The sequence below is a fragment of the Tachypleus tridentatus genome, chromosome 7 (assembly GCF_004210375.1).
Source record: "Tachypleus tridentatus isolate NWPU-2018 chromosome 7, ASM421037v1, whole genome shotgun sequence".
NCBI classification, from domain to species: domain Eukaryota; kingdom Metazoa; phylum Arthropoda; class Merostomata; order Xiphosura; family Limulidae; genus Tachypleus; species Tachypleus tridentatus.
In genome coordinates this window covers 113,681,917-113,706,762 of record NC_134831.1, presented here as the reverse complement: position 1 = coordinate 113,706,762, position 24,846 = coordinate 113,681,917, and the positions used below count along the sequence as shown (strand labels likewise).

Below are 24,846 nucleotides of genomic sequence, written 5' to 3'. Positions count from 1 at the left end.
TATTTTTATTTCTAGAATGACTTCAAATTGTAATAGGAGACTAGATTTGTTTAATGTAAGTAGCTTAAAGCTGGTAACAGTTTACATCTGTTTCAACTTAATGTTATTGTTTTATTGGCCTTCGAATTATATCCAACTAATCATTTTGCCACACAAGTTGTAAACCACTTGCCATAACTCTTGAAAATTTATTATTATTTTTCTCACTTAATCTAACATATGTTTTAATTTTTACATTTTAGTTACTTTTAGAATAATAAGTAAATAAAACACACAAAATACAAGAAATACAGTAAACGTCTGGGCCTTCTTTTTTGTTGTTGACTACTGATGAAACACAACCCTACTTTTTACATGAATGGTACTACTACACTCAATAATTAGTGTACCTAAGAATCCAGAATAATAACACATAAAAAACAAACAATACCCTGTAGTTAGCACAATTTGTTTGGCTTTCTAACTATGTGAGAGGAGCCATTGAAAATTCAGCTAAGCTCGTAGCTTAGCTAAGCTAGGTATAAAGTTTGAACCAGAAGTGAAATACTGTTCTCTGTACAAAAAACATGTAATATAATACACAACTTTATAGACTCAACTTCCTGGAGGTTATAAATAATATAGTATTAAATATCAGAGAAAACTATTAGTAATGTGTGAAACAAGGTTGAAGGCTATAAATATTTTGATTTGCCTGAGTAATAACTGTATTATAATAGGTAAAGGAATATTAAATTTTGTATTTCTGGAAGGGGTGATAAATAAATTAGAAAGCTGGAAGGATCACAAAAGAAAATGTCACAATTCTCATATTAGGGGAGATTAAGGTTTTAAAGAATATTTTCTTATGAAATTAAGAACTTTAAAGTAATATAACATTAAAATTTGATGTATTGATTATGTTTTGGTTCCACATTTATTCATACACCATGATAATATATTAGTTTAATTAGGTTTTGACTGTAATGTTATAAAAACTCACAAAATGCACCTTTGACCTGCTGGTACAGAAATGGTTGACAATTAATGCATTCATTGTAAAATAACCAGTCATTCAGAGACTGTTGCACCATTTCATGGATTACATATCATGTCCCAGTTCTTAATAAGTAATGCATTCAACATAAACCTACCCTTAGACCGAAACAAATTATCTAGTCTTTGAGACATAACTATCTCACTTTGTATTCTAATCATACTTTGGCTGTAGAAACTGGTTAATTAAATTCCATAAGATTTATTTATGAATACCAAAAAAGGTTGAAATTATTTGCTTGTATCAAACATAATCTTATTAAAACTTACTGTGGAGAATATCCAGTTTTATATATTTAAATTCTTCATGTAATTAGACTCATAGTGAACAGTTGAGTTTAGCTCTTGTTAAGAAGTTTTCCTTTGCTTTAAACTAATATAATGTCCATTTCAAAAAACAATAAACTCCTCTGTAACATTACTGTGTTTCATCTGTCAAGTAATATTAAATTCTGATCAGAAAAATCTAATATGTAGAGTGAAACTACACTCAACCTGGCAATCAGAAAAGCTAATTAAATATGACTGTTACATTTCTACTTATAAAGATTAAAATGCATTGTTTAATTAGGTGGGTGCCCCTACTGCTAATAATAATTTTGGCCACAATCCCAATAATACTTCACTAGGTTTCGAGAGCATAGGAGTTTTAGGTTAGTCCTGAAAAAAAACACATTAAGCTAACAAACCAAAACAATATTCACAATAAAACACAAACCAAAATAAAAATCACAGACAGTTGACATGTTAACCACTACTGTTAGTGAAAGTTACAACAAATATTTTCATAGCCAAACACTGAAGAATGTATTCAGAGACTTACACATGGTTGAGCTACACTACATTGAAACTATACCTGTTCGAGTTGTTTTTCCAATTTTCTGATCTCACTTAGATGTAGCTCACTGAAGAGGTCACTGACTGTTGCTGGTTGAGTTTCACTCACTTTATCAGCTGTTCAAAAAATATATAAAGGATTTTTGTTCATCAGTTGGTAGACTTGATTAATTAAATTTGAGGTATTAAAGAAGTTTGAATCAAAATGTTCACACTTTTGTAGCTTGTTTAACTTATGTGATGATAATAAACCCACTTGAAGAAAAATGTATCTCAAGATGGCTGGTATAGGTATTTAAACTTATTAAAATAAAGTAGTGAACAATGTCTTGACTTTCTTAGGTCATCTTCAGGTTAACAAAGAGACAAGAATGTAAATGTGTATAAGAATGTAAGGTGTGTTGTAGTATATGTTAGGTTATTATTTAGTATAGTGTGTATAAGACTGTAAGGTGTGTTGTAGTATATGTTAGGTTATTATTTAGTATAGTGTGTATAAGAATGTAAGGTGTGTTGTAGTATATGTTAGGTTATTATTTAGTATAGTGTGTATAAGACTGTAAGGTGTGTTGTAGTATATGTTAGGTTATTATTTAGTATAGTGTGTATAAGACTGTAAGGTGTGTTGTAGTATATGTTAGGTTATTATTTAGTATAGGTATAAAGGTGTTTCTTAATATTGTTTAAATTTTAGTTTTAGTTGTTGTATAAATAGGGCTTCTTGGATTTTGCATTCGTCTATGTTTGTTACCCTATTTAGTATCTGGGTGTTTTCAGAACACACAGTTTATCAACCATGTTAACTTCAAACACCCCAACATTAAGTTCACCCATGAACACAAGAAAAAGTAAACAAACAGCATTCCTCAACCTCAAGAACCGATACACAATTCAAAACAGAAAACCACAGAAAAATCACCCATACTGGACTATACATTCCCTGGGACTCAGCACACAAAACAAAAACTTAACATATTAAAAAACCAAATAAACACAACCACAAAACTATGTTTACCTGATAAAATTAACAATGAAATCAACAAAATAAAACAACACTTCATCAACATAACAAATTTCCTCCAAAAACTGTTACAAAAAATTACACACACACCTAGACCAACAACAAACACACAGCAATAAATCCCAAGATACAACAAACTACAAAATTTACACTGCTGTATACCATATGTTCCTGATATCAGCAAAAAATAACCAACATTTGGAAAAACTTATAACAAAAACCAGATTCCAGTAAACACCAAATTTATTCAAAAACCAGGTACAAAACTAAAGTCCATACTACGTAAAAACTACACTGACAAACACAACACCAACATTATTTATAAAATACAATGCAACAACTGCCACAACTTCTGTATTGCAGAAACAAGCAGAAAAATGGAAACCAGATTCAATGAACACAAAAACACCTTCACACGTTTTCGAACACTGCAAATGAAATAATCATAACCATAGAAAAGACCCAGATACTAAGTTGGGAAACATATATAAACAAATGCAAAATCAAATAAGCCCTACTTATACAACAACTCAAATCAAAATTAAACCAATATAAAGAAACACCTTTATACCTATACTAATTAATAACCTAATATATACTGCAACGCCCCCTACAACCTCATATCAATTTATGCTCTTGTCTCTTTGTTAACCTGAAGATGACCTAAGGTCAAAATGTTCTCTACTTTATTTCAATACCAATATGAGTCATCTTGAGATACACTCTTGTTTACTTAACCAGAGTTATTAAAATGACTAAATGTAACTTTTTTCATTTGTTCATTGTTAAGTGCAAAGCTACACTATGGTCTTTCTGTCCACCATAGGTATCAAAACCCAATTTCTAGCGTTAAAAGTCTTCAGATTTACTGCTGTGCCACTGTGAGCTTACAGGTTTTAATGTATCTTTTGTTTTTCACTGTGTATCTAAAACTAAATGTGGCATGGTGAAGAAAGTTAGCATTACATGACAACCTTCAGTGGTGTGTTTGCCCACTAAGTCTTCCTCCAGTTGCTTCAGTGCTGAAGTTTCATCATCTTCATCCTCAGTCCTATTCCCTGCTTCTTGGTCTACAGTTTAACAATGTATTCTTGAGTTAGTTAATTGTATATCAAAGGGATATTAATATCTTATGGTCTATAAATAATCAATTTTGCACAGCTTAGCTACAGTAAATGTGTCTAAATAAAAATGGTTTTGGTGTTTAACTAACATTAGTTATCAGTAAACTTTTTAAAATAAATTATTATTAAAATGAAAGCCTTCAAGATGGAAAACAACCAACTTCCTCACTTCTGGATATTAGAGATATTAAATAACTTAACATACTTCCCCGAATTTTGGGCTAATGTTACAATTCAAGGCACTAAGAGAGAAATAAAACATGAACAGCTACTCTACAGAATGACATAAAATGAACACAAGACTAAATTCCTCTACCAAGTCTCAGTTACCACACGAGACTAAATTACTCTACCAAGTCTCAGTTACCACACAAGACTAAATTCCTCTATCAAGTCTCGGTTACCACGAGACTAAATTCCTCTATCATATGTTAGTTACTACACGAGACTAAATTTCTCTATCATATGTTAGTTACCACACGAGACTAAATTCCTCTATTGTATGTTAGTTACCACACGAGACTAAATTCCTCTATCATATGTTGGTTACCACACGAGACTAAATTCCTCTCATATGTTAGTTACCACACGAGACTAAATTCCTCTCATATGTTAGTTACCACACGAGACTAAATTCCTCTATCGTATGTTAGTTACCACGAGACTAAATTCCTCTATCATATCTTAGTTATCACATGAGAGTATATTACTCTATCATATCTTAGTTACCATATGAGAGTATATTCCTCTATCATATCTTAGTTACCACATGAGACTAAATTCCTCTATCATATCTTAGTTACCACATGAGACTAAATTCCTCTATCATATCTTAGTTACCACATGAGAGTATATTACTCTATCATATCTTAGTTACCACATGAGTGTATATTACTCTATTATATCTTAGTTACCACATGAGTGTATATTACTCAATCATATCTTAAGTTTTTCTCAGTCTACTGGAACTTCACGTTATATTGGATTTTTGTTTTACCAGACTACTTCTCGTGGATTAAAGGAGCAGCTGTTTTTTAAATTTTAAATCTAGAAAAAGATAAAAGTATAATAATATAAGAGAAGACTTTAGTTGCTGAATTTTATTTTTTTTTGGAAACAAATTATATTGTTCTATTAACTATAGATGGGAACAGTTAGTTTCTAGCTCTTACTGACCAGGTGAAAATGTGATGGATAAAACAACAGATCTTTGTTTTCCACAATGTAGAGAGAAAACATTAAAAATGATCCTGATTGTAGATAAAGACCCCAATCTTTGATGAATAGTGTGAACAAGGCTTTTGTTCAATGGCTTTAACTGATAAGTATGATAACAAAGTCAATTCCATTACTAAAATTATGCTTAAAATCTAAATACACATACACTGTTAAGAGTTCACAAACAGTAACTTTTAATAAGTTTATGTACTTTGATTATGACTGCATTATGTTTTAAACTTAATATAACTGTAACAACAGCCAAATGATTGTCCATTATGTAATCTAGTGGTAAACATTTTTCTGCAGAAAATATAGTATTATATATTCTACAAGTCACTGCCAAATTTTAACAACACAAAGTTCTCATTGAAGTAACAGTTTTTACAATCCTGCTTTAAAGTGAAATTTTTTCTTCCTTATGTTACCTCCTGTTTTTCATTACAATACAAATAAAAAGTAGCATAGATATATTATAACAAAATAACTTACTTCCAAATCTAAAGTTGGATAGAGCCAAGTTGTTTAAGTTCAGAATGGATTCCGAGTTTACTCGGCTATCTAATTCTTTCTTTAATGCATATTTCTGTTCTCTCTCTGATTGTAATGCTTGTAATGTTTCCTCAAGTTGTTTTTCTGCTATTTGTTTTAGTGATGTCATTTCCTCAACCTGTGATTTTACTGCTTCCACCTCTTCTTGTAAGCGACGAACCTCGTGCTTTGCTCCTTCAAACTCAACCTAAAGTACAGCAGATAAGGATTTATGACACAGCCCCTAGTGGTAGGTTTTGAAAGTGATTATCAAAAGTTATAACATGTTTCTCATCATACATTACACACAGAACCTTATTCATACAATGACTTCTGAATCACTTCTTTTCAGACAGCACGATATTTGTTTGTTTTTGCATTTTGCACAAAGCTACACAATGGCTATATGCACTAGCCATCCCTAATTTAAAAGTTTAGGACTTGAAGGAAGGCAGCTAGTGGATTGACCACCACATTATATCAATGGTTGTCTGCCAATCTCTCATTGTTTTAGGCACAACAAATAATGCGAATAAAATCCTGAAAGAATGAGATTGACTCTCACTACCACCTCTGTAACCAATAGCTCACTGATTGTCTGGGAACCAAGGATTGACTCTCACTACCACCTCTGTAACCAATAGTTCACCGATACTCTGGGAACAAAGGATTGACTCTCACTACCACCTCTGTAACCAATAGTTCACCGATACTCTGGGAACGAAGGATTGACTCTCACTACCACCTCTGTAACCAACAGCTCACCGATAGTCTGGGAACAAAGGATTGACTCTCACTACCACCTCTGTAAACAATAGCTCACTGATAGTCTGGGAACGAAGGATTGACTCTCACTACCACCTCTGTAACCAATAGCTCACTGATAGTCTGGGAACAAAATTCCATGCTCTACTAACCATTTGTAGATGGAAATACCACACGCTGGGAGGATAATGGAAGTGGACAAGTGAACAGAAAGAGAGATACTGACACCAGAACCTGAAGTACTGATGGATCTGGGGTGAAGGAATACCACTTGTCAATCAAATGGTCTGACACTGCTCACACAGATCCCACTTATCTAGGGTAGACACTGATGCCATTGGCAACAATTAACCTGAGTAGAGTAATGAAACTAAGGACAGGATATATATTCAGAGTATCCAAAAAGTGAGGAATAGAAGATAGGGTTAGGACACACAAGGCACAGTTGCACCCTGACCACCATCAGGAGCCAAAGAGAGTCTGGAGGTTAACAACAAGAAGGAAAAAGCAAACAGGCAACATCAGTTTGTGATATGAATAGTGTGGGGTGCCTGTGGTCATCCAGGGATGTAGGAAAGGAGCCTTACGTAACTCATGGAGGGTTACAGCAGGTAGAAGAACTCCCTCCAATAGTTAGCAATCAGACCAAATTAGGAGTCAGTAGCAGATCCCATTTGTCGTCAATCTGAGGTGGGGACATCCCAGAGCAAGAGTGAGGGTCAAACAAATACAAGAAATTGTGATCTGTCCAAAGTGAATACAGGGTCCAATCTGGAACCCCACATATCTAGAAGTGAATTGAGTTTGTAAAGTGGAAATGTATTTCAAACTGGTGGTTGTAAGCCATAGCATGCAAACAGACAAATGAATGTAGAAAACACGTCTATCCCATCAGGTAATAAAGCAGTAAACATCATACCATGAACTACCAACATCAGTTGAAGGAGGAGAAACTAAGTAGTCACTTTGACCTGTCTGCTGTCCAGAAAGCAGACTCAGGTCAAGTAAGAAAACCCAAAATTCTCACAAACCTGAGGAGCAAAATGTGGTTGATCATTGGCCTAGTGAGAAATCAACATTGTAAAGAAAGGCACTGGAAAACTAAGTCCAAATCCCCTTCCCTAGAATGCCATGGACCATCAAGAAAAGCAGCATCAGAATCCCCAGGAGAAACACTCCTTGGCATATATGTCTTCATCTTACAACAGAATAAATCACATACAGATTCAACTGAGAGAACCCCCCTCCAAAGTATTTTCAATTAATGTAATCACATGTGAGTGACAAGGTTACACTGAGGTTTATTCACAGAAAAACCTATCTTTAGATGTCAAATGAAGAACTGATAACAGAATGAACCTCCCACTAAATTCTCACCTGAGAAGATCGTAGTGAAGACACCTGTTTCTGTAACAAGATGTTCTCATCTTCAAGTTCGTTGTTATCTATTAAAAGTCTTCCTTCTATTAATTTCATTTCCTTAAGTTCTAACTTCAAGTTTTTCTTTTCCCACTCACTGACTTCAATTTGTTTCAACACATCTAGATAATTCTGATGGATACGATCCTTTTCCGCTTCTACTCGAGCCAGTTCTTGCTTCACCTGTGTATTAAATTGGGAACTTTGTCAGTTGACCACACATGAAATAATCTTGTAAATTCTTTACAAGTGTTTTTTTTTCATTCAGGTTACTTAACTACTTTTCCATCCAGCTGTTGAGCTTTCATGATAATACATGAAATCAGTGAAAAACACCAATGTTACTTTATATCAGTCATGACCTTAAACTGAAAGTTTCTATTGGTACTTTGGTTTGATTTAAACAGTAATCAACCAAAAATATTTACAATATGCTAATTAAAATAGTATGTGACTTTTCAACAAGAAATTAAACTTAAGCTACTAGTACACAGCACACATGTCAAGTTTCTCCTGGTTTACAAACGAAAGGAATTTTATATTTAATATACTAAAAGTCTAGTTACAGTGCAACTACTGGTACACAGCACACATGTCAAGATTCTCCTGGTTTACAAACGACAGGAATTTTATACTTAATATACTAAAAGTCTAGTTACAGTGAAGCTACTGGTACACAGCACACATGTCAAGTTTCACCTGGTTTACAAACGAGAGGAATTTTATACTTAATATACTAAAAGTCTAGTTACAGTAAAGCTACTGGTACACAGCATACATGTCAAGTTTCACCTGGTTTACAAACGAGAGGAATTTTATACTTAATATACTAAAAATCTAGTTACAGTGAAGCTACTGGTACACAGCACACATGTCAAGATTCTCCTGGTTTACAAACAACAGGAATTTTATACTCAATATACTAAAAGTCATGTTACAGTGAAGCTACTGGTACACAGCACACATGTCAAGATTCTCCTGATTTACAAAGGACAGGAATTTTATACTTAATATACTAAATCTCTAGTTACAGTGAAGCTGCTGGTACACAGCACACATGTCAAGATTCTCCTGGTTTACAAAGGACAGGAATTTTATACTTAATATACTAAAAGTCTAGTTACAGTGAAGCTACTGGTACACAGCACACATGTCAAGTTTCTCCTGGTTTACAAACGACAGGAATTTTATACTTAATATACTAAAAGTCTAGTTACAGTGAAACTACTGGTACACAGCATACATGTCAAGTTTCTCCTGGTTTACAAACGAGAGGAATTTTATACTTAATATACTAAAAGTCTAGTTACAGTGAAGCTACTGGTACACAGCATACATGTCAAGATTCTCCTGGTTTACAAACGACAGGAATTTTATACTTAATATACTAAAAGTCTAGTTACAGTGAAGCTACTGGTACACAGCACACATGTCAAGTTTCTCCTGGTTAACAAACGACAGGAATTTTATACTTAATATACTACAAGTCTAGTTACAGTGAAGCTACTGGTACACAGCACACATGTCAAGTTTCTCCTGGTTTACAAACGAGAGGAATTTTATATTTAATATACTAAAAGTCTAGTTACAGTGCAACTACTGGTACACAGCACACATGGCAAGATTCTCCTAGTTTACAAACGAGAGGAATTTTATACTTAATATACTAAAAGTCTAGTTACAGTGAAGCTACTGGTACACAGCACACATGTCAAGATTCTCCTGGTTTACAAACAAGAGGAATTTTATACTTAATATACTAAAAGTCTAGTTACAGTGAAGCTACTGGTACACAGCATACATGTCATGTTTCTCCTGGTTTACAAACGAAAGGAATTTTATATTTAATATACTAAAAGTCTAGTTACAGTGAAACTACTAGTACACAGCATACATGTCAAGTTTCTCCTGGTTTACAAACGAAAGGAATTTTATATTTAATATACTAAAAGTCTAGTTACAGTGAAACTACTAGTACACAGCATACATGTCAAGTTTCTCCTGGTTTACAAACGAAAGGAATTTTATATTTAATATACTAAAAGTCTAGTTACAGTGAAGCTACTGGTACACAGCACACATGTCAAGATTCTCCTGGTTTACAAACGACAGGAATTTTATATTTAATATACTAAAAGTCTAGTTACAGTGAAGCTACTGGTACACAGCACACATGTCAAGATTCTCCTGGTTTACTAACAAGAGGAATTTTAGAATTAACATACTAAAAGTCTAGTTACAGTGAAGCTACTGGTACACAGCATACATGTCAAGTTTCTCCTGGTTTACAAACGAAAGGAATTTTATATTTAATATACTAAAAGTCTAGTTACAGTGAAACTACTAATACACAGCATACATGTAAAGTTTCTCCTGGTTTACAAACGAGAGGAATTTTATACTTAATATACTAAAAGTCTAGTTACAGTGAAGCTACTGGTACACAGCATACATGTCAAGTTTCTCCTGGTTTACAAACGAGAGGTATTTTATACTTAATATACCAAAAGTCTAGTTACAGTGAAACTACTGGTACACAGCACACATGTCAAGTTTCTCCTGGTTTACAAACGAGAGGAATTTTATATTTAATATACTAAAAGTCTAGTTACAGTGAAGCTACTGGTACACAGCATACATGTCAAGTTTCTCCTGATTTACAAACGAGAGGAATTTTATACTTAATATACTAAAAGTCTAGTTACAGTGAAGCTACTGGTACACAGCACACATGTCAAGTTTCTCCTGGTTTACAAACGACAGGAATTTTATACTTAATATACTACAAGTCTAGTTACAGTAAAGCTACTGGTACACAGCATACATGTCAAGTTTCTCCTGGTTTACAAACGAAAGGAATTTTATATTTAATATACTAAAAGTCTAGTTACAGTGAAACTACTAGTACACAGCATACATGTAAAGTTTCTCCTGGTTTACAAACGAAAGGAATTTTATATTTAATATACTAAAAGTCTAGTTACAGTGAAGCTACTGGTACACAGCATACATGTCAAGTTCCTCCTGGTTTACAAACGAGAGGAATTTTATACTTAATATACTAAAAGTCTAGTTACAGTGAAGCTACTGGTACACAGCATACATGTCAAGTTTCTCCTGGTTTACAAACGAGAGGAATTTTATACTTAATATACTAAAAGTCTAGTTACAGTGAAGCTACTGGTACACAGCATACATGTCAAGTTTCTCCTGGTTTACAAACGACAGGAATTTTATACTTAATATACTAAAAGTCTAGTTACAGTGAAACTACTGGTACACAGCACACATGTCAAGTTTCTCCTGGTTTACAAACAAGAGGAATTTTATACTTAATATACTAAAAGTCTAGTTACAGTGAAGCTACTGGTACACAGCACACATGTCAAGTTTCTCCTGGTTTACAAACGAGAGGAATTTTATACTTAATATACTAAAAGTCTAGTTACAGTGAAGCTACTGGTACACAGCACACATGTCAAGTTTCTCCTGGTTTACAAACGACAGGAATTTTATACTTAATATACTAAAAGTCTAGTTACAGTGAAACTACTGGTACACAGCACACATGTCAAGTTTCTCCTGGTTTACAAACAAGAGGAATTTTATACTTAATATACTAAAAGTCTAGTTACAGTGAAGCTACTGGTACACAGCATACATGTCAAGTTTCTCCTGGTTTACAAGCGAGAGAATTTTATACTTAATATACTAAAGTCTAGTTACAGTGAAGCTACTGGTACACAGCATACATGTCAAGTTTCTCCTGGTTTACAAACGACAGGAATTTTATACTTAATATACTAAAAGTCTAGTTACAGTGAAACTACTGGTACACAGCACACATGTCAAGTTTCTCCTGGTTTACAAACAAGAGGAATTTTATACTTAATATACTAAAAGTCTAGTTACAGTGAAGCTACTGGTACACAGCACACATGTCAAGTTTCTCCTGGTTTACAAACGAGAGGAATTTTATACTTAATATACTAAAAGTCTAGTTACAGTGAAGCTACTGGTACACAGCACACATGTCAAGTTTCTCCTGGTTTACAAACGACAGGAATTTTATACTTAATATACTAAAAGTCTAGTTACAGTGAAACTACTGGTTTACAGCACACATGTCAAGTTTCTCCTGGTTTACAAACAAGAGGAATTTTATACTTAATATACTAAAAGTCTAGTTACAGTGAAGCTACTGGTACACAGCACACATGTCAAGATTCTCCTGGTTTACAAACGAGAGGAATTTTATACTTAATATACTAAAAGTCTAGTTACAGTGAAGCTACTGGTACACAGCATACATGTCAAGTTTCTCCTGGTTTACAAACGAAAGGAATTTTATATTTAATATACTAAAAGTCTAGTTACAGTGAAACTACTAGTACACAGCACACATGTCAAGTTTCTCCTGGTTTACAAACGAAACGAATTTTATATTTAATATACTAAAAGTCTAGTTACAGTGAAGCTACTGGTACACAGCATACATGTCAAGTTTCTCCTGGTTTACAAACGAGAGGAATTTTATACTTAATATACTAAAAGTCTAGTTACAGTGAAGCTACTGGTACACAGCATACATGTCAAGTTTCCCCTGGTTTACAAACGAGAGGAATTTTATACTTAATATACTAAAAGTCTAGTTACAGTGAAACTACTGGTACACAGCACACATGTCAAGTTTCTCCTGGTTTACAAACGAGAGGAATTTTATATTTAATATACTACAAGTCTAGTTACAGTGCAACTACTGGTACACAGCACACATGTCAAGATTCTCCTGGTTTACAAACGAGAGGAATTTTATATTTAATATACTAAAAGTCTAGTTACAGTGCAACTACTGGTACACAGCACACATGTCAAGATTCTCCTAGTTTACAAACGAGAGGAATTTTATACTTAATATACTAAAAGTCTAGTTACAGTGAAGCTACTGGTACACAGCACACATGTCAAGATTCTCCTGGTTTAGAAACGAAAGGAATTTTATATTTAATATACTAAAAGTCTAGTTACAGTGAAACTACTAGTACAGAGCATACATGTAAAGTTTCTCCTGGTTTACAAATGAAAGGAATTTTATATTTAATATACTAAAAGTCTAGTTACAGTGAAGCTACTGGTACACAGCATACATGTAAAGTTTCTCCTGGTTTACAAACGAGAGGAATTTTATACTTAATATACTAAAAGTCTAGTTACAGTGAAGCTACTGGTACACAGCATACATGTCAAGTTTCTCCTGGTTTACAAACGAGAGGAATTTTATACTTAATATACTAAAAGTCTAGTTACAGTGAAGCTACTGGTACACAGCATACATGTCAAGTTTCTCCTGGTTTACAAACGACAGGAATTTTATACTTAATATACTAAAAGTCTAGTTACAGTGAAGCTACTGGTACACAGCACACATGTGAAGTTTCTCCTGGTTTACAAACGAGAGGAATTTTATACTTAATATACTAAAAGTCTAGTTACAGTGAAACTAATGGTACACAGCACACATGTCAAGTTTCTCCTGGTTTACAAACAAGAGGAATTTTATACTTAATATACTAAAAGTCTAGTTACAGTGAAGCTACTGGTACACAGCACACGTGTCAAGATTCTCCTGGTTTAAAACTACTAGTACTTCACCAGAAATAACAATGAAGAACTTGTCAAGACAAAATAAAAACACAAAAACAAAACTTAATTTCATAAAAAAGATACGAGATTATAAAACTGCACTGTTTGCAATAATACATTCCAAAGTGAAAGTAACACGCTTACTGTCCTAACACTAACCTGGAAATATTGACAGTCTGTTTATTTTATACTGTCAGTAACAAAACTCTTCCAATTATGGGACAAAAAAACTTCAGTTTTAATTTCCACACAAACTGATGAAAAATGTATGAAAATTCAATAAAATATTATAAGGTACAGAAATCCTTACAATAATAGGACATACGATCACCTGATATCAACATGCAAATACTCTGTAACAGCAAGTTAAATTGGAACCTGGTACAGTATTTAAAATATATTTTTCATTTTTATTAGTAGACTTCAAACTACTGAATTGAAATTATTAAAACAGGTCAAGAGTGTAATGAAATAATCTCAGCTTACTGGCATGTTCTTTGTTATGCAAAGAAAGCAATTTTGAAGGAAGTAACACAATAAGTAAAACATTCATCCACTCATAAAGTCCATCTGGTAACACAGCTGTGTATAAAAATACCAAGATGCATTGTTCAGAACTGTATAAAAGTTCTTTTGTGAAAAGTTTCATATTGTCAAAATTCCTTCCCAGTTTTTGCACATCATTCATAAGTTTACAAAGAAGATAAAGTTGGAGACACAATGTAATTACCTGTTTTATTTCACGTTCTAATTCTTGAAGTGTTGACGTAAAAGAAGCTTCTTTATTGGCTGTTTCTTTCAACAGATTTTCTTCTTCTTGTATACCAGTTGTTGCCGACACTTTCTGAATTGTTTGAGACTTGGCAAACGCCTGTAAAATAAGATTTCCATGGCAAGCACATAAAGAATAATAAAGAAAACTAATAAATAGTTGGCAACACATGCTTTTTAAATGTTACACTCTTGTAATATTTTTCTATGGAATGTTTCTATATTCTGACAGATTTCTCAAGAAGTTTTAAAACAGTTTTTCATTTGAAAATAGAAGTTTGATTGTCTTTCCATAATTTCTCTTGACCTGCAAGCCTCACTACTGGTAATAAGTATAGCCTGAAGAATACTGAATGATACACAGACATGATAGCTACATTCAGTTTTCTGAAAAGTATTATATAAACAAATTTAGAAATAAATATAGAAAAAGATTTTTTGTAACATTTTTGAGTTCAACATTTGACTGTTACTTTTATAAAACCTAGACAGGTATATTTTCTGCAAGATAAAGTATAAAATCATGACTGAACTTAACTCACTGAAAGTTCATGTTTTGTCATCTAACTTGGAACTTTTTAAACAGTTTTTGCATTCACAGTACAGATACTATTTTCTTTAGAAAGTACCTGCTGGAATGTCTTAAAATACAAAACTGTTTTGATTTAGAACTGTCATGAAAGCAACTAATGCATAAAACCAAACACAATGCAAAGTTAGTGTCATATCTTTGTGTCTTCTCCACAACTTTCCATCAGCCAGTCATCAATATAAATAACAAGTACACTATAATACACTCAATCATATGTTCACTAATCTATTTGATTTTGTTTAAATTACAGTACTTCAGAACGGCCTACAACACTATTTTGTCATGGTGCCATCTATAACAGTTAAGAAACAAAACTGTATATAATCAAGATGTCATTACGGAGGCTAACATTTAATGTTGAACAAAGATTTGGTTGAAAACAAAAATCCTACCTTACTTTGTGATTAATAATACATTAAGTTTACTGAGAGATCTATATTATTTTCCCATATGTTAAATGGTACTTAATGCAACAAACGTCAGGTAAACAGCACAGAGATTGTCGGTGATAAATATTCTCATGCAACAGTAAACAACACTGTTCTTAGAAGATGCTTCTAAACCATTTTTAATATTCAAAATACAAATGGTTAATTAAAGCTACTAAATTAACATAATGATAAAAACTCAACTGTTGTTAGTTTTACACGTGTAGAATGTATTTTGTTTGATCCTGAACCTACAGAAACTCTTATAAAAGTGTAGATGCTTATGAGTAAATTTCCTGTGAAGTCATTTATGGGTTTTGGTTTACTTGCTTTATAACTTGACTGAAAGATGTACCACTTAATTTTATACTTGTGAAATATTCTGAAAATGTTGCTAATAATTCTCATGAAATCTAATAGTTTGCTTTTGAAAAAATATGTTACAGATAACGCAGTGTGAGAAGAATCACAATATCATACATAATCTGAGGGGTTCGATATCATACACAATCTGAGGGGTTCTTCAGACAAATAAGAAAATAATGGTAGTTTAAGGTACAGTATCTGGACTACAGATGTGTGCTAAGGAAGAGCTACCTGCTGGTCTGGTAAGGTAGTAACTGTTAATATTTAATGTAAAATACCTTACCACAACAATAGTTTTATTGTTAACTTAGCTACATGTAAGACCTTACCAAAACAGTTTTAGTGCTAACTAAGCTAAATGTAAAACATCTTACCAAAACATCAATTTTAATGCTAAGTCTGCAAACTGTAAAACATCTTACTAAAGCAACAGTTTTATTGTTAACTCAACTATATGTAAGACCTTATGAAAATAACAGTTTTAGTGCTAACTCATGTAAATGTAAAACACTTTACCAAAATAACAATTGCAGTGTTAACTCAGGTGTACTTAAAACACTTAACGAAAACAACTGTTTTACTGCTAATTCAGCTAAATGCAAAACACTTTACCAAAACAACAGTTTTACTGCTGATTCAGCTAAATGTAAAACACTTTACCAAAACAACAGTTTTACTGCTAATTCAGCTAAATGTAAAAGACTCTACCAAACCAAAAGTTTTACTGCTAATTCAGCTAAATGTAAAACACTCTACCAAACCAAAAGTTTTACTGCTAATTCAGCTGTACATAAAACACCTTACCAAAACAAGTTTTAGTGTCAACAAAGCTAAATGTAAAATACTTTACCAAAATAACATTTTAGTGTTAACTCAGCTATATGTAAAAAACACCTTATCAAAACATTAGTTTTATTATTAATTCAACTATATGTAAAACACTTCACCAAAACAACAGTTTTAGTATTCTGAGGTATATGGAAAACCACTGGTTTTTGGTAAGGTATATTTTCTGTAATATAAGTGGTACAACTAAAGATAGTTGATACAAGATTTATTTCGAGGAATTCTACTCACCTCCTTTAAACAATCCAATTCATGCTTTGTTGCATCACAAAATGCCTCAAGTTCTTCACATTTCTGCTGGAGAATTTCTTTTTCATCCAGCAACACTAAACCGTACTGGGCTGACTGGATCTTCTCGTGGCTTGTCTGGGCAAGCTCGCGATGAAGTCGTTCCAGTTCATCTTTAAGGCTGTCTCTTTCAGCAGTCAATTCACCAATTAATTTCTCAAAGTCTCCCATTATCTATAAAGTTAAAATATAGTTCCTGAATATGAAATCTTCCAACAAAGTCTCCCATTATCTATAAAGTTAAAATATAGTTCCTGAATATGAAATCTTCCAACAAAGTCTCCCATTATCTATAAAGTCAAAATATAGTTCCTGAATATGAAATTTTCCAAAAGACATCAACAAATTGGATAGGTTTTCAAATACCAATGATAAAGATGCATCAGTTTATTTTTTCTGTGTTTTATACAAACTACAACAGATTTAACTTGGAAAATCTTTCTACTAATCATCAACCACATGTAACTCAATTTTCTAGTCTATGTAATCATCTTTCAGAAAATAAAGTTAAGTCTGTTTATTCTTAACATAAAGGTGAACAATAAATACTGAATATGAATAGTTTTATGGAATATGCATCATACTTTTCATCTTAAACTACAGCTCACTTACGTAACATAATCAGATTCAAATGTGGCCAGTTTAGGGTTACAAATAGTTTTCAAGTGCAAATACAAATTCAACATTTAAGTGTCAGATGAGTAATATTATAATGTTATATTTCATTACTTATTTCTAATACTTTTAATCATGAATTATTCTGAAATATGTAATTACTCTTAAATTACTGCCATGAAGTTTCACCGATTTATTGGAGACATATACAGATTATGGGTTATTTAAAGTTTATTGGAGACATATACAGATTATGGGTTATTTAAAGTTTATTGGAGACATATACAGATTAAGGGTTATTTAAAGTTTATTTGGTTTACGAAATTTGATAAGACTTGAAAAAAATGAGCTTTAGTTGTTAAGTGTTGAAAGAAAATGTTGTTTATTTTAAGAATGTTATCACACCGAGTCACATTTAAAATGTTGTTTATTTTATGAATGTTATCACACCGAGTCACATTTAAAATGTTGTTTATTTTATGAATGTTATCACACGAGTCACATTTAAAATGTTGTTTATTTTATGAATGTTATCACACGAGTCACATTTAAAATGTTGTTTATTTTATGAATGTTATCACACCGAGTCACATTTAAAATGTTGTTTATTTTATGAATGTTATCACACGAGTCACATTTAAAATGTTGTTTATTTTATGAATGTTATCACACCGAGTCACATTTAAAATGTTGTTTATTTTATGAATGTTATCACGCCGAGTCACATTTAAAATGTTGTTTATTTTATGAATGTTATCACACCGAGTCACATTTAAAATGTTGTTTATTTTATGAATGTTATCACACCGAGTCACATTTAAAATGTTGTTTATTTTATGAATGTTATCACACCGAGTCACATTTAAAATGTTGTTTATTTTATGAATGTTATCACACCGAGTCACATTTAAAATGTTGTTTATTTTATGAATGTTATCACACCGAGTCACATTTAAAATGTTGTTTATTTTATGAATGTTATCACACCGAGTCACATTTAAAATGTTGTTTATTTTATGAATGTTATCACACCGAGTCACATTTAAAATGTTGTTTATTTTATGAATGTTATCACACCGAGTCACATTTAAAATGTTGTTTATTTTATGAATGTTATCACACCGAGTCACATTTAAAATGTTGTTTATTTTATGAATGTTATCACACCGAGTCACATTTAAAATGTTGTTTATTTTATGAATGTTATCACACCGAGTCACATTTAAAATGTTGTTTATTTTATGAATGTTATCACACCGAGTCACATTTAAAATGTTGTTTATTTTATGAATGTTATCACACCGAGTCACATTTAAAATGTTGTTTATTTTATGAATGTTATCACACCGAGTCACATTTAAAATGTTGTTTATTTTATGAATGTTATCACACCGAGTCACATTTAAAATGTTGTTTATTTTATGAATGTTATCACACCGAGTCACATTTAAAATGTTGTTTATTTTAAGAATGTTATCACACCGAGTCACATTTAAAATGTTGTTTATTTTATGAATGTTATCACACCGAGTCACATTTAAAATGTTGCATTGAAAATATTCTGCAGCTAACAATTTACATATTCATGTGAAAATGATGCAAAACAGTACCATAGAAAAACAACACAGTAAAACATCATTTGGAGTATGGAAATCACCCTCAAACAGAAATATAACAGCACGTTTCTAAACGTAACCTTTAAAATGTATGAAGAGAAAAGTAAAATGGAAGTATATATGAAAATCACCAACTAAGTCCTCAATAGCATCAAACTTATTAGTAGAATGGAAGATAAAATATTTGAATGCAAAAAGAGGCCAAGAAACTAGTTATTAAAGTTAGCAGAAAATCAAAATTAATAAAAAGTAATATGCTAGAGAACTGTCCAGTTCACCTCATATAATATGTACATCTCTTTACTTCCATATATCAACATAATAAATCTTCTTTAACTGTAGAAGCCACTTCATTTATCAATGTCATTCCACAACTCTAACAAAGTAAACATTTGTTAAAGTAAACACAAAAAAACCTAAAAATAGGCTTCCACTCAGAGGAGAGATAATATGACAATTGTGTGGATGAATGGGTTATTTTACAAGTTAGGGCATGCTAACCTGTTGCTCTAAATATAAGAGTGAGGTAATTTATTGCAGTTTACAAAATTACCCAGTTTCATTGTGCTATATTCTGAAGATAACAGGACATAAGTTGAAGATGTAGAAAGGACAGACAAGGCTCCAGTTAAATCACTGTAGTTTTACTAACATGGTAATTAACTTACAGAACGAGTTGCTGCTAGCATTAGTGAAAGCTACTGTTTTACATGAATGGTAACAACATGGATACCCAAGTGATAAACAATACATTCTAATCTTTATAAGTACAAATTTAAAAGAGGTGTAATTAAATAGCTGTACCGACTGCCAGGTTAATTTTAGAGTTGCTCCAGTAGACAGCTTGCTCCAGACACAAGTTAAATTTTATCTCTTCTCCAGACAGGCAAAGCTAAAAGAAATTCCAGTATCAATATCGTTAGTACTATTAACATAAATATGAAATAAACATTTTAATAACAGTAAAGATAAGAACTGCACACACACTTTACATGAGATGTACTCAACATTCTAATAACAGTAGAGATAAAAACTGCACACACACTTTACATGAGATGTACTCAACATTCTAATAACAGTAGAGACAAAAACTGCACACACACTTTACATGGGATGTACTCAAAGTCTTGTGAATGTGAGATTCTGTTCTTCATAACTTCTTTGATTAAACTAGTAATTAACCTCACAGTTTGGTATCAAAGAAAAATATTCATAAATTAACATTCCTGCATACATGTTTTTCTTAACTCATTGACTGCAGCTGTTCTAAACACGTACGGAATTTTTGAAATCCATACACTCAACTTGGCACACTCACATTCAAGTGACCTGTATAGTAAACCAGCAGTCAGTGGGTTAAAGATACTAGTATTCTATTAATATGAAGCAATATGATTTAAAATGTGCAGTATATGTTTTAAATGTATAGATCCATTTTATAGAATTTTATCAAAACCTTCACATAAATTCCCATATAGTCCTTATAGAGCATAAGTAAAAGAAATGTTTATTTTGTATCAAATGTCTGCATTATTATGAAAAGTTACAAAAAAGCTATCTCTGCTAGGTTTCAATGGAGAGACTAGATGGAAGCCAACAACACCCACCGCCAGAAACTGAGCTGCTATTAATAGAACTGTGGTATTTCACCATCACTATTATAACACACTCAAGACCCAAAAGTCCAGAATGCAATTTTGTATCTATGGGAGATGAAGCAAGACCCTCAGACTTATGGTCCAGTACAGTGGCCTACAGGCTACAATTAACCACCTTTAGAATATCTTTTTATTTTCCAAAAAATAGGTCTGTATATTCTAAAGTATCGTCAGGTAGCTGGTAATTTAATTGTATGCCATGAACTATTTGCTTCATGCTGATTTGTCAAGTTTTGTTCATAACTAAAAACACTAGAAAACTTGTACATTTTTAACTTGTAAGCATGTATTTTTTCCATATGTTTCATGGGTAGAGATCTCCAAAATAGGTCAAATGGTCTTCTAATTCTTGTTCGTTTGTTTTTTCCTTGTGATGTAAAATAATATCTTTTTAAATTCTGTTCAATTTTTTGAAATTAGAAATTCGTTTCTAATATTTAGTCAAAAGTATATAATAATATTTATTCTGTGTGATATATATTTCTTATACCTTTACAAATCTGACCTCTCAATCTGTCTGAACTTGATGTCATGACTAAAAATAACTAGTATACAATTGTAATTTGTGATCAAAATTTTTTAAAAATTGTTTCAAAACAAATGGTAGTACAAAAGATAATAAATATGTTAAGATAACTTGTATTTAGTTATTTCTATAACAGGAAATGTTAATTTGGGAAACTGATGGTGCAATGATAGTAGAATACTTTTAAATCATGTTGAATGAATACAAGGGTGCACAAGACAACCCTTAATCCAATTTATGAAATTAGAAAAGTTCTAATTGATTAAAAAACTTGTTTTTCACTTTCTGCATTGTTTACAGCAGTAGCTTCTAACACTATTAGTATCTATTTGTACATAACTGATACCTTACAGTTAAATACAACTCAAAAGACCATAATAAAAAAATCCGATGTTAAGTGCCTAATATAAATATCATATACTATTAATTATTTACTACATAGTAAAATTAGTAGCGTTATTAAGACTATAAATTATACAACTTGTGTGTTAAAGCATTCCATCTAGCAATTTTACCAATAAATAATATTAATAATATAAAACACAAGATTATGGGAAAGATTTCAGTAAAATACATACTAAATTTTACACATTACCGAATAGCAGTATTTGTGTAGTAAATTCTACTCAAATTATTATGAAAAATAAAAGATATGTGAAATTGAAACATTACAAACCTATGTTTGCCTTCGCCTGGCTCAACATATACCAGTATAACGGTTTCAGACACCGCAGTGCCCGAAGTGAGAACCTAACACTTAAGGCCTAACCCTTATTCTCGTCAAGGAACTTTCAAGGAAGCTGTTTACGTTATTAACATTAATACAAGGTAACATCTTCCACTGTTGATCACGTTTCGTGTTCAGTTCAAGCAGGTTGTTCAGACATGTTACATTTTTTCTTATAGAACCTTCAGTAACAATCCCATATACGTATATCATTATATGTCTTACATTTTGAATGACTAACTGAGTAGTATATTTCATACAACAAAATTATTAGTGGGACTACTAAACAAACAAAGCTATTTATTATCCGTGTAATATATACATATATACGTGTGTGTGTATGTAATTAAAAATTAATAATTGTAAAACTAGCTAGATATATATATATATATATATATACATATATATAACAGATATAAATAATGCTCAAAAATTTCATACTGTTAATATTTAAATTTCTTTACAGCACATCACCAAAAATAAATTACACATTTTCATATAAAATAACGGAAATGGAATAGTCTGTTGTAGTAGGAAGTAACTTGCGAATAATAATAATTAACATCTTAAAATAATATAAATTATTTACCGTTTGTCTAATTGAAATTTTGTGATGTTAATAGATTAAACTCTCAGATTTTTTGTTTTCTATTGGTGGTTGGTTGATGAATCTCATATCCTGCCAGATTGATTACCTGAATAAAACAAGATGGTGCCATTGTCACAAGTTGAAACATTAGAGGTTCATAAATGGAGAAAACATTAAAAAAGTAAATAGGCATTTGGCAATAAAGAATGGAGACCTATAAATATTTTCCACTAAAGAAGTATAAATAATTACTAAATCAAACAGAAGATTTTGGAGATAATGATACTATATGACAGATTCATTTTATTTTCACCAAAGTTAAAACTCAAACTACAATCTGTGGCTTAGTAGCCTAGTGCAATCTTCAATTCGCTATACCCTTTGTTGTGAACTGCAGTTTGGCATATTTAAGACTCATTAACACAGCTTCTGTCAGCTAATCAAAGAATTAAAGTTAATCCTCTTATAATAGTGATGCGTATGTAAGATTTATGGAGCTTTTAAGTCCTTTGTAGATCCCCATTAATTTAGATTACTATAGGTGAGAGTCGAAAAGAACTCAAAAAATCAAATATCTATTGGAAAACTTTAATGTTTTCAAGAAATATTTTGCAACAGAAGCATATATGAGGAATAAGCTTATTCACTTATGTGTCAGGCATAATTTATGCCGCATGTTTCAACCAGTACGGGAAACAAATAACCTCATAATTTATTTTCCTCAAAAAGTAAGAGATTTGTTTAAAGCTTGATGAGAGAAGCTATGGTCAAATCAAAGAGTAAAGGAAAATACCACAGTGAAATATATTTTCAATAGACGTAGTCTGGAACAGAAGAAATTTCTCAGAAGTATAAGTCCTCAGGTTGTACAGCGGTAAGTCTTCAGATTTACATTGTTAAAATAAGGAGTTCGATCCTCCTTGGTGAACACAACAGATAGTCCGATGTGGTTTTGCTGTAATAAAACACGTACACAGATATATAATTACAAAACAAATAGAGGCGCTTTACTAAGCTTCCTTTTCATCCGTTTCTTTCTCAACATTTCCTGTATCACCACATACCTAGACAAATAATTTTAAAATTATTATGCGTGGTCTAAATGATAAGCGTCTTATCGAAATATTCAAGGTTCGAACCAGCGATGTCCTACTGATCCTACTCCGCACTTTCATCTTTGGATCTATAGTCGCTTAAAATATTAACTATAAACCCTACTACTCAGTAGCTGTGTAGGTGACGGGTGGTGTTAATTATTTGGCTTCCCTCTGGTTAGTAATTCTCAATAAGGGATGACAGATGAACGCATTAGATGCTATTCAACTTGAACATATAAAACTTAAAGAATGAATAAGTTGAATTAAATAACTAATAAAAATAACTAATAAACCTAGAATAAGAGATGGAAATGCCGTTCTTTAGAACTCGAACTGAGAAGACTGGTTACAAGGCCAAAAAAAAAAAGAGAAAAAAGCCAACCAGTAAGATGAATGTCACGACAATCTCAAGTTAAGGTACCACAATGAAATCCATACAAGCTCGGTTAGAAAGCTGTCAGAAACACTGGGAAAGTCTAAACGTTCAGTAGTTCTGGTGCCGAAAAATATGCAATAGTAAGGGTCAATACTTTATATATAATCGATGAAAAATGATCAAAGTCCTGCCACCAATGTAGGTTAAGTAATCAGGAACTAAAGTAGTTTTCAATTACAGATAGAAGAGTAATAGTGCGATGAAAACTTAAATTACTATGAGGAAAAAAATATGGAATTTGTTCTTTATATACTGACATAAAAAATACATAAAAATAGTAAAGGCTCTTTTCACTAAGTTGTAAAATGGTACTAACTAATAAAGTATTATTTCTGAAAGATTAAAGGAGATAACACACCCGAAATAGGAATTAGGGTACTTAAAAAAAACACAATGAATAAAACAGCGGTTTAAACTTTCTAAAAGACATCTAGCGAAAAACTCATATAACGATATAAAAGTTTGAAAGCTATTCACAGAAGTAGACAAAAATATCTCAGAGTTAGTGATTTCATCGAGTACATGAGTGACGTTTTTTGGTGTGATTCTGAGTTAGTGACTCCATCAAGATCAGGAAAGTAGTTTCTTTGATTGTTTACTATTTGGCTTAAATTTGTTGGTCGCACGCATCAAGTGCTGATACATGTTAACGAACTCTCTGTCTTTCGAGATTTGGGTGATCTTACGTACCCTGTGTT

The 24,846-nt window shown here is 31.9% G+C and overlaps 1 protein-coding gene across 2 annotated transcripts in view; it reads right to left on the bottom strand.

The window, feature by feature from the left end:
• LOC143256425 (protein bicaudal D-like) overlaps positions 1 to 22,801 on the bottom strand; it is a 48,965-nt gene extending 26,164 nt beyond the window's left edge. The window contains exons 1-8 of one of the 2 annotated variants that reach the window (XM_076513645.1): positions 22,616 to 22,801; positions 19,920 to 20,007; positions 16,828 to 17,058; positions 14,324 to 14,464; positions 7,909 to 8,133; positions 5,728 to 5,974; positions 3,868 to 3,963; positions 1,892 to 1,989 (exon numbers count right to left, since the gene is read on the bottom strand). In XM_076513645.1, the coding sequence (XP_076369760.1) occupies positions 1,892 to 1,989; positions 3,868 to 3,963; positions 5,728 to 5,974; positions 7,909 to 8,133; positions 14,324 to 14,464; positions 16,828 to 17,055 (1,035 nt within the window). In that variant the 5' untranslated portion in view covers positions 17,056 to 17,058; positions 19,920 to 20,007; positions 22,616 to 22,801. Of the gene's footprint in view, positions 1 to 1,891; positions 1,990 to 3,867; positions 3,964 to 5,727; positions 5,975 to 7,908; positions 8,134 to 14,323; positions 14,465 to 16,827; positions 17,059 to 19,919; positions 20,008 to 21,975; positions 22,355 to 22,615 lie in introns of those variants that run through there. The other variant, XM_076513644.1, reaches the window with a different exon arrangement.
• Between the last annotated feature and the right edge of the window lie 2,045 nt (positions 22,802 to 24,846).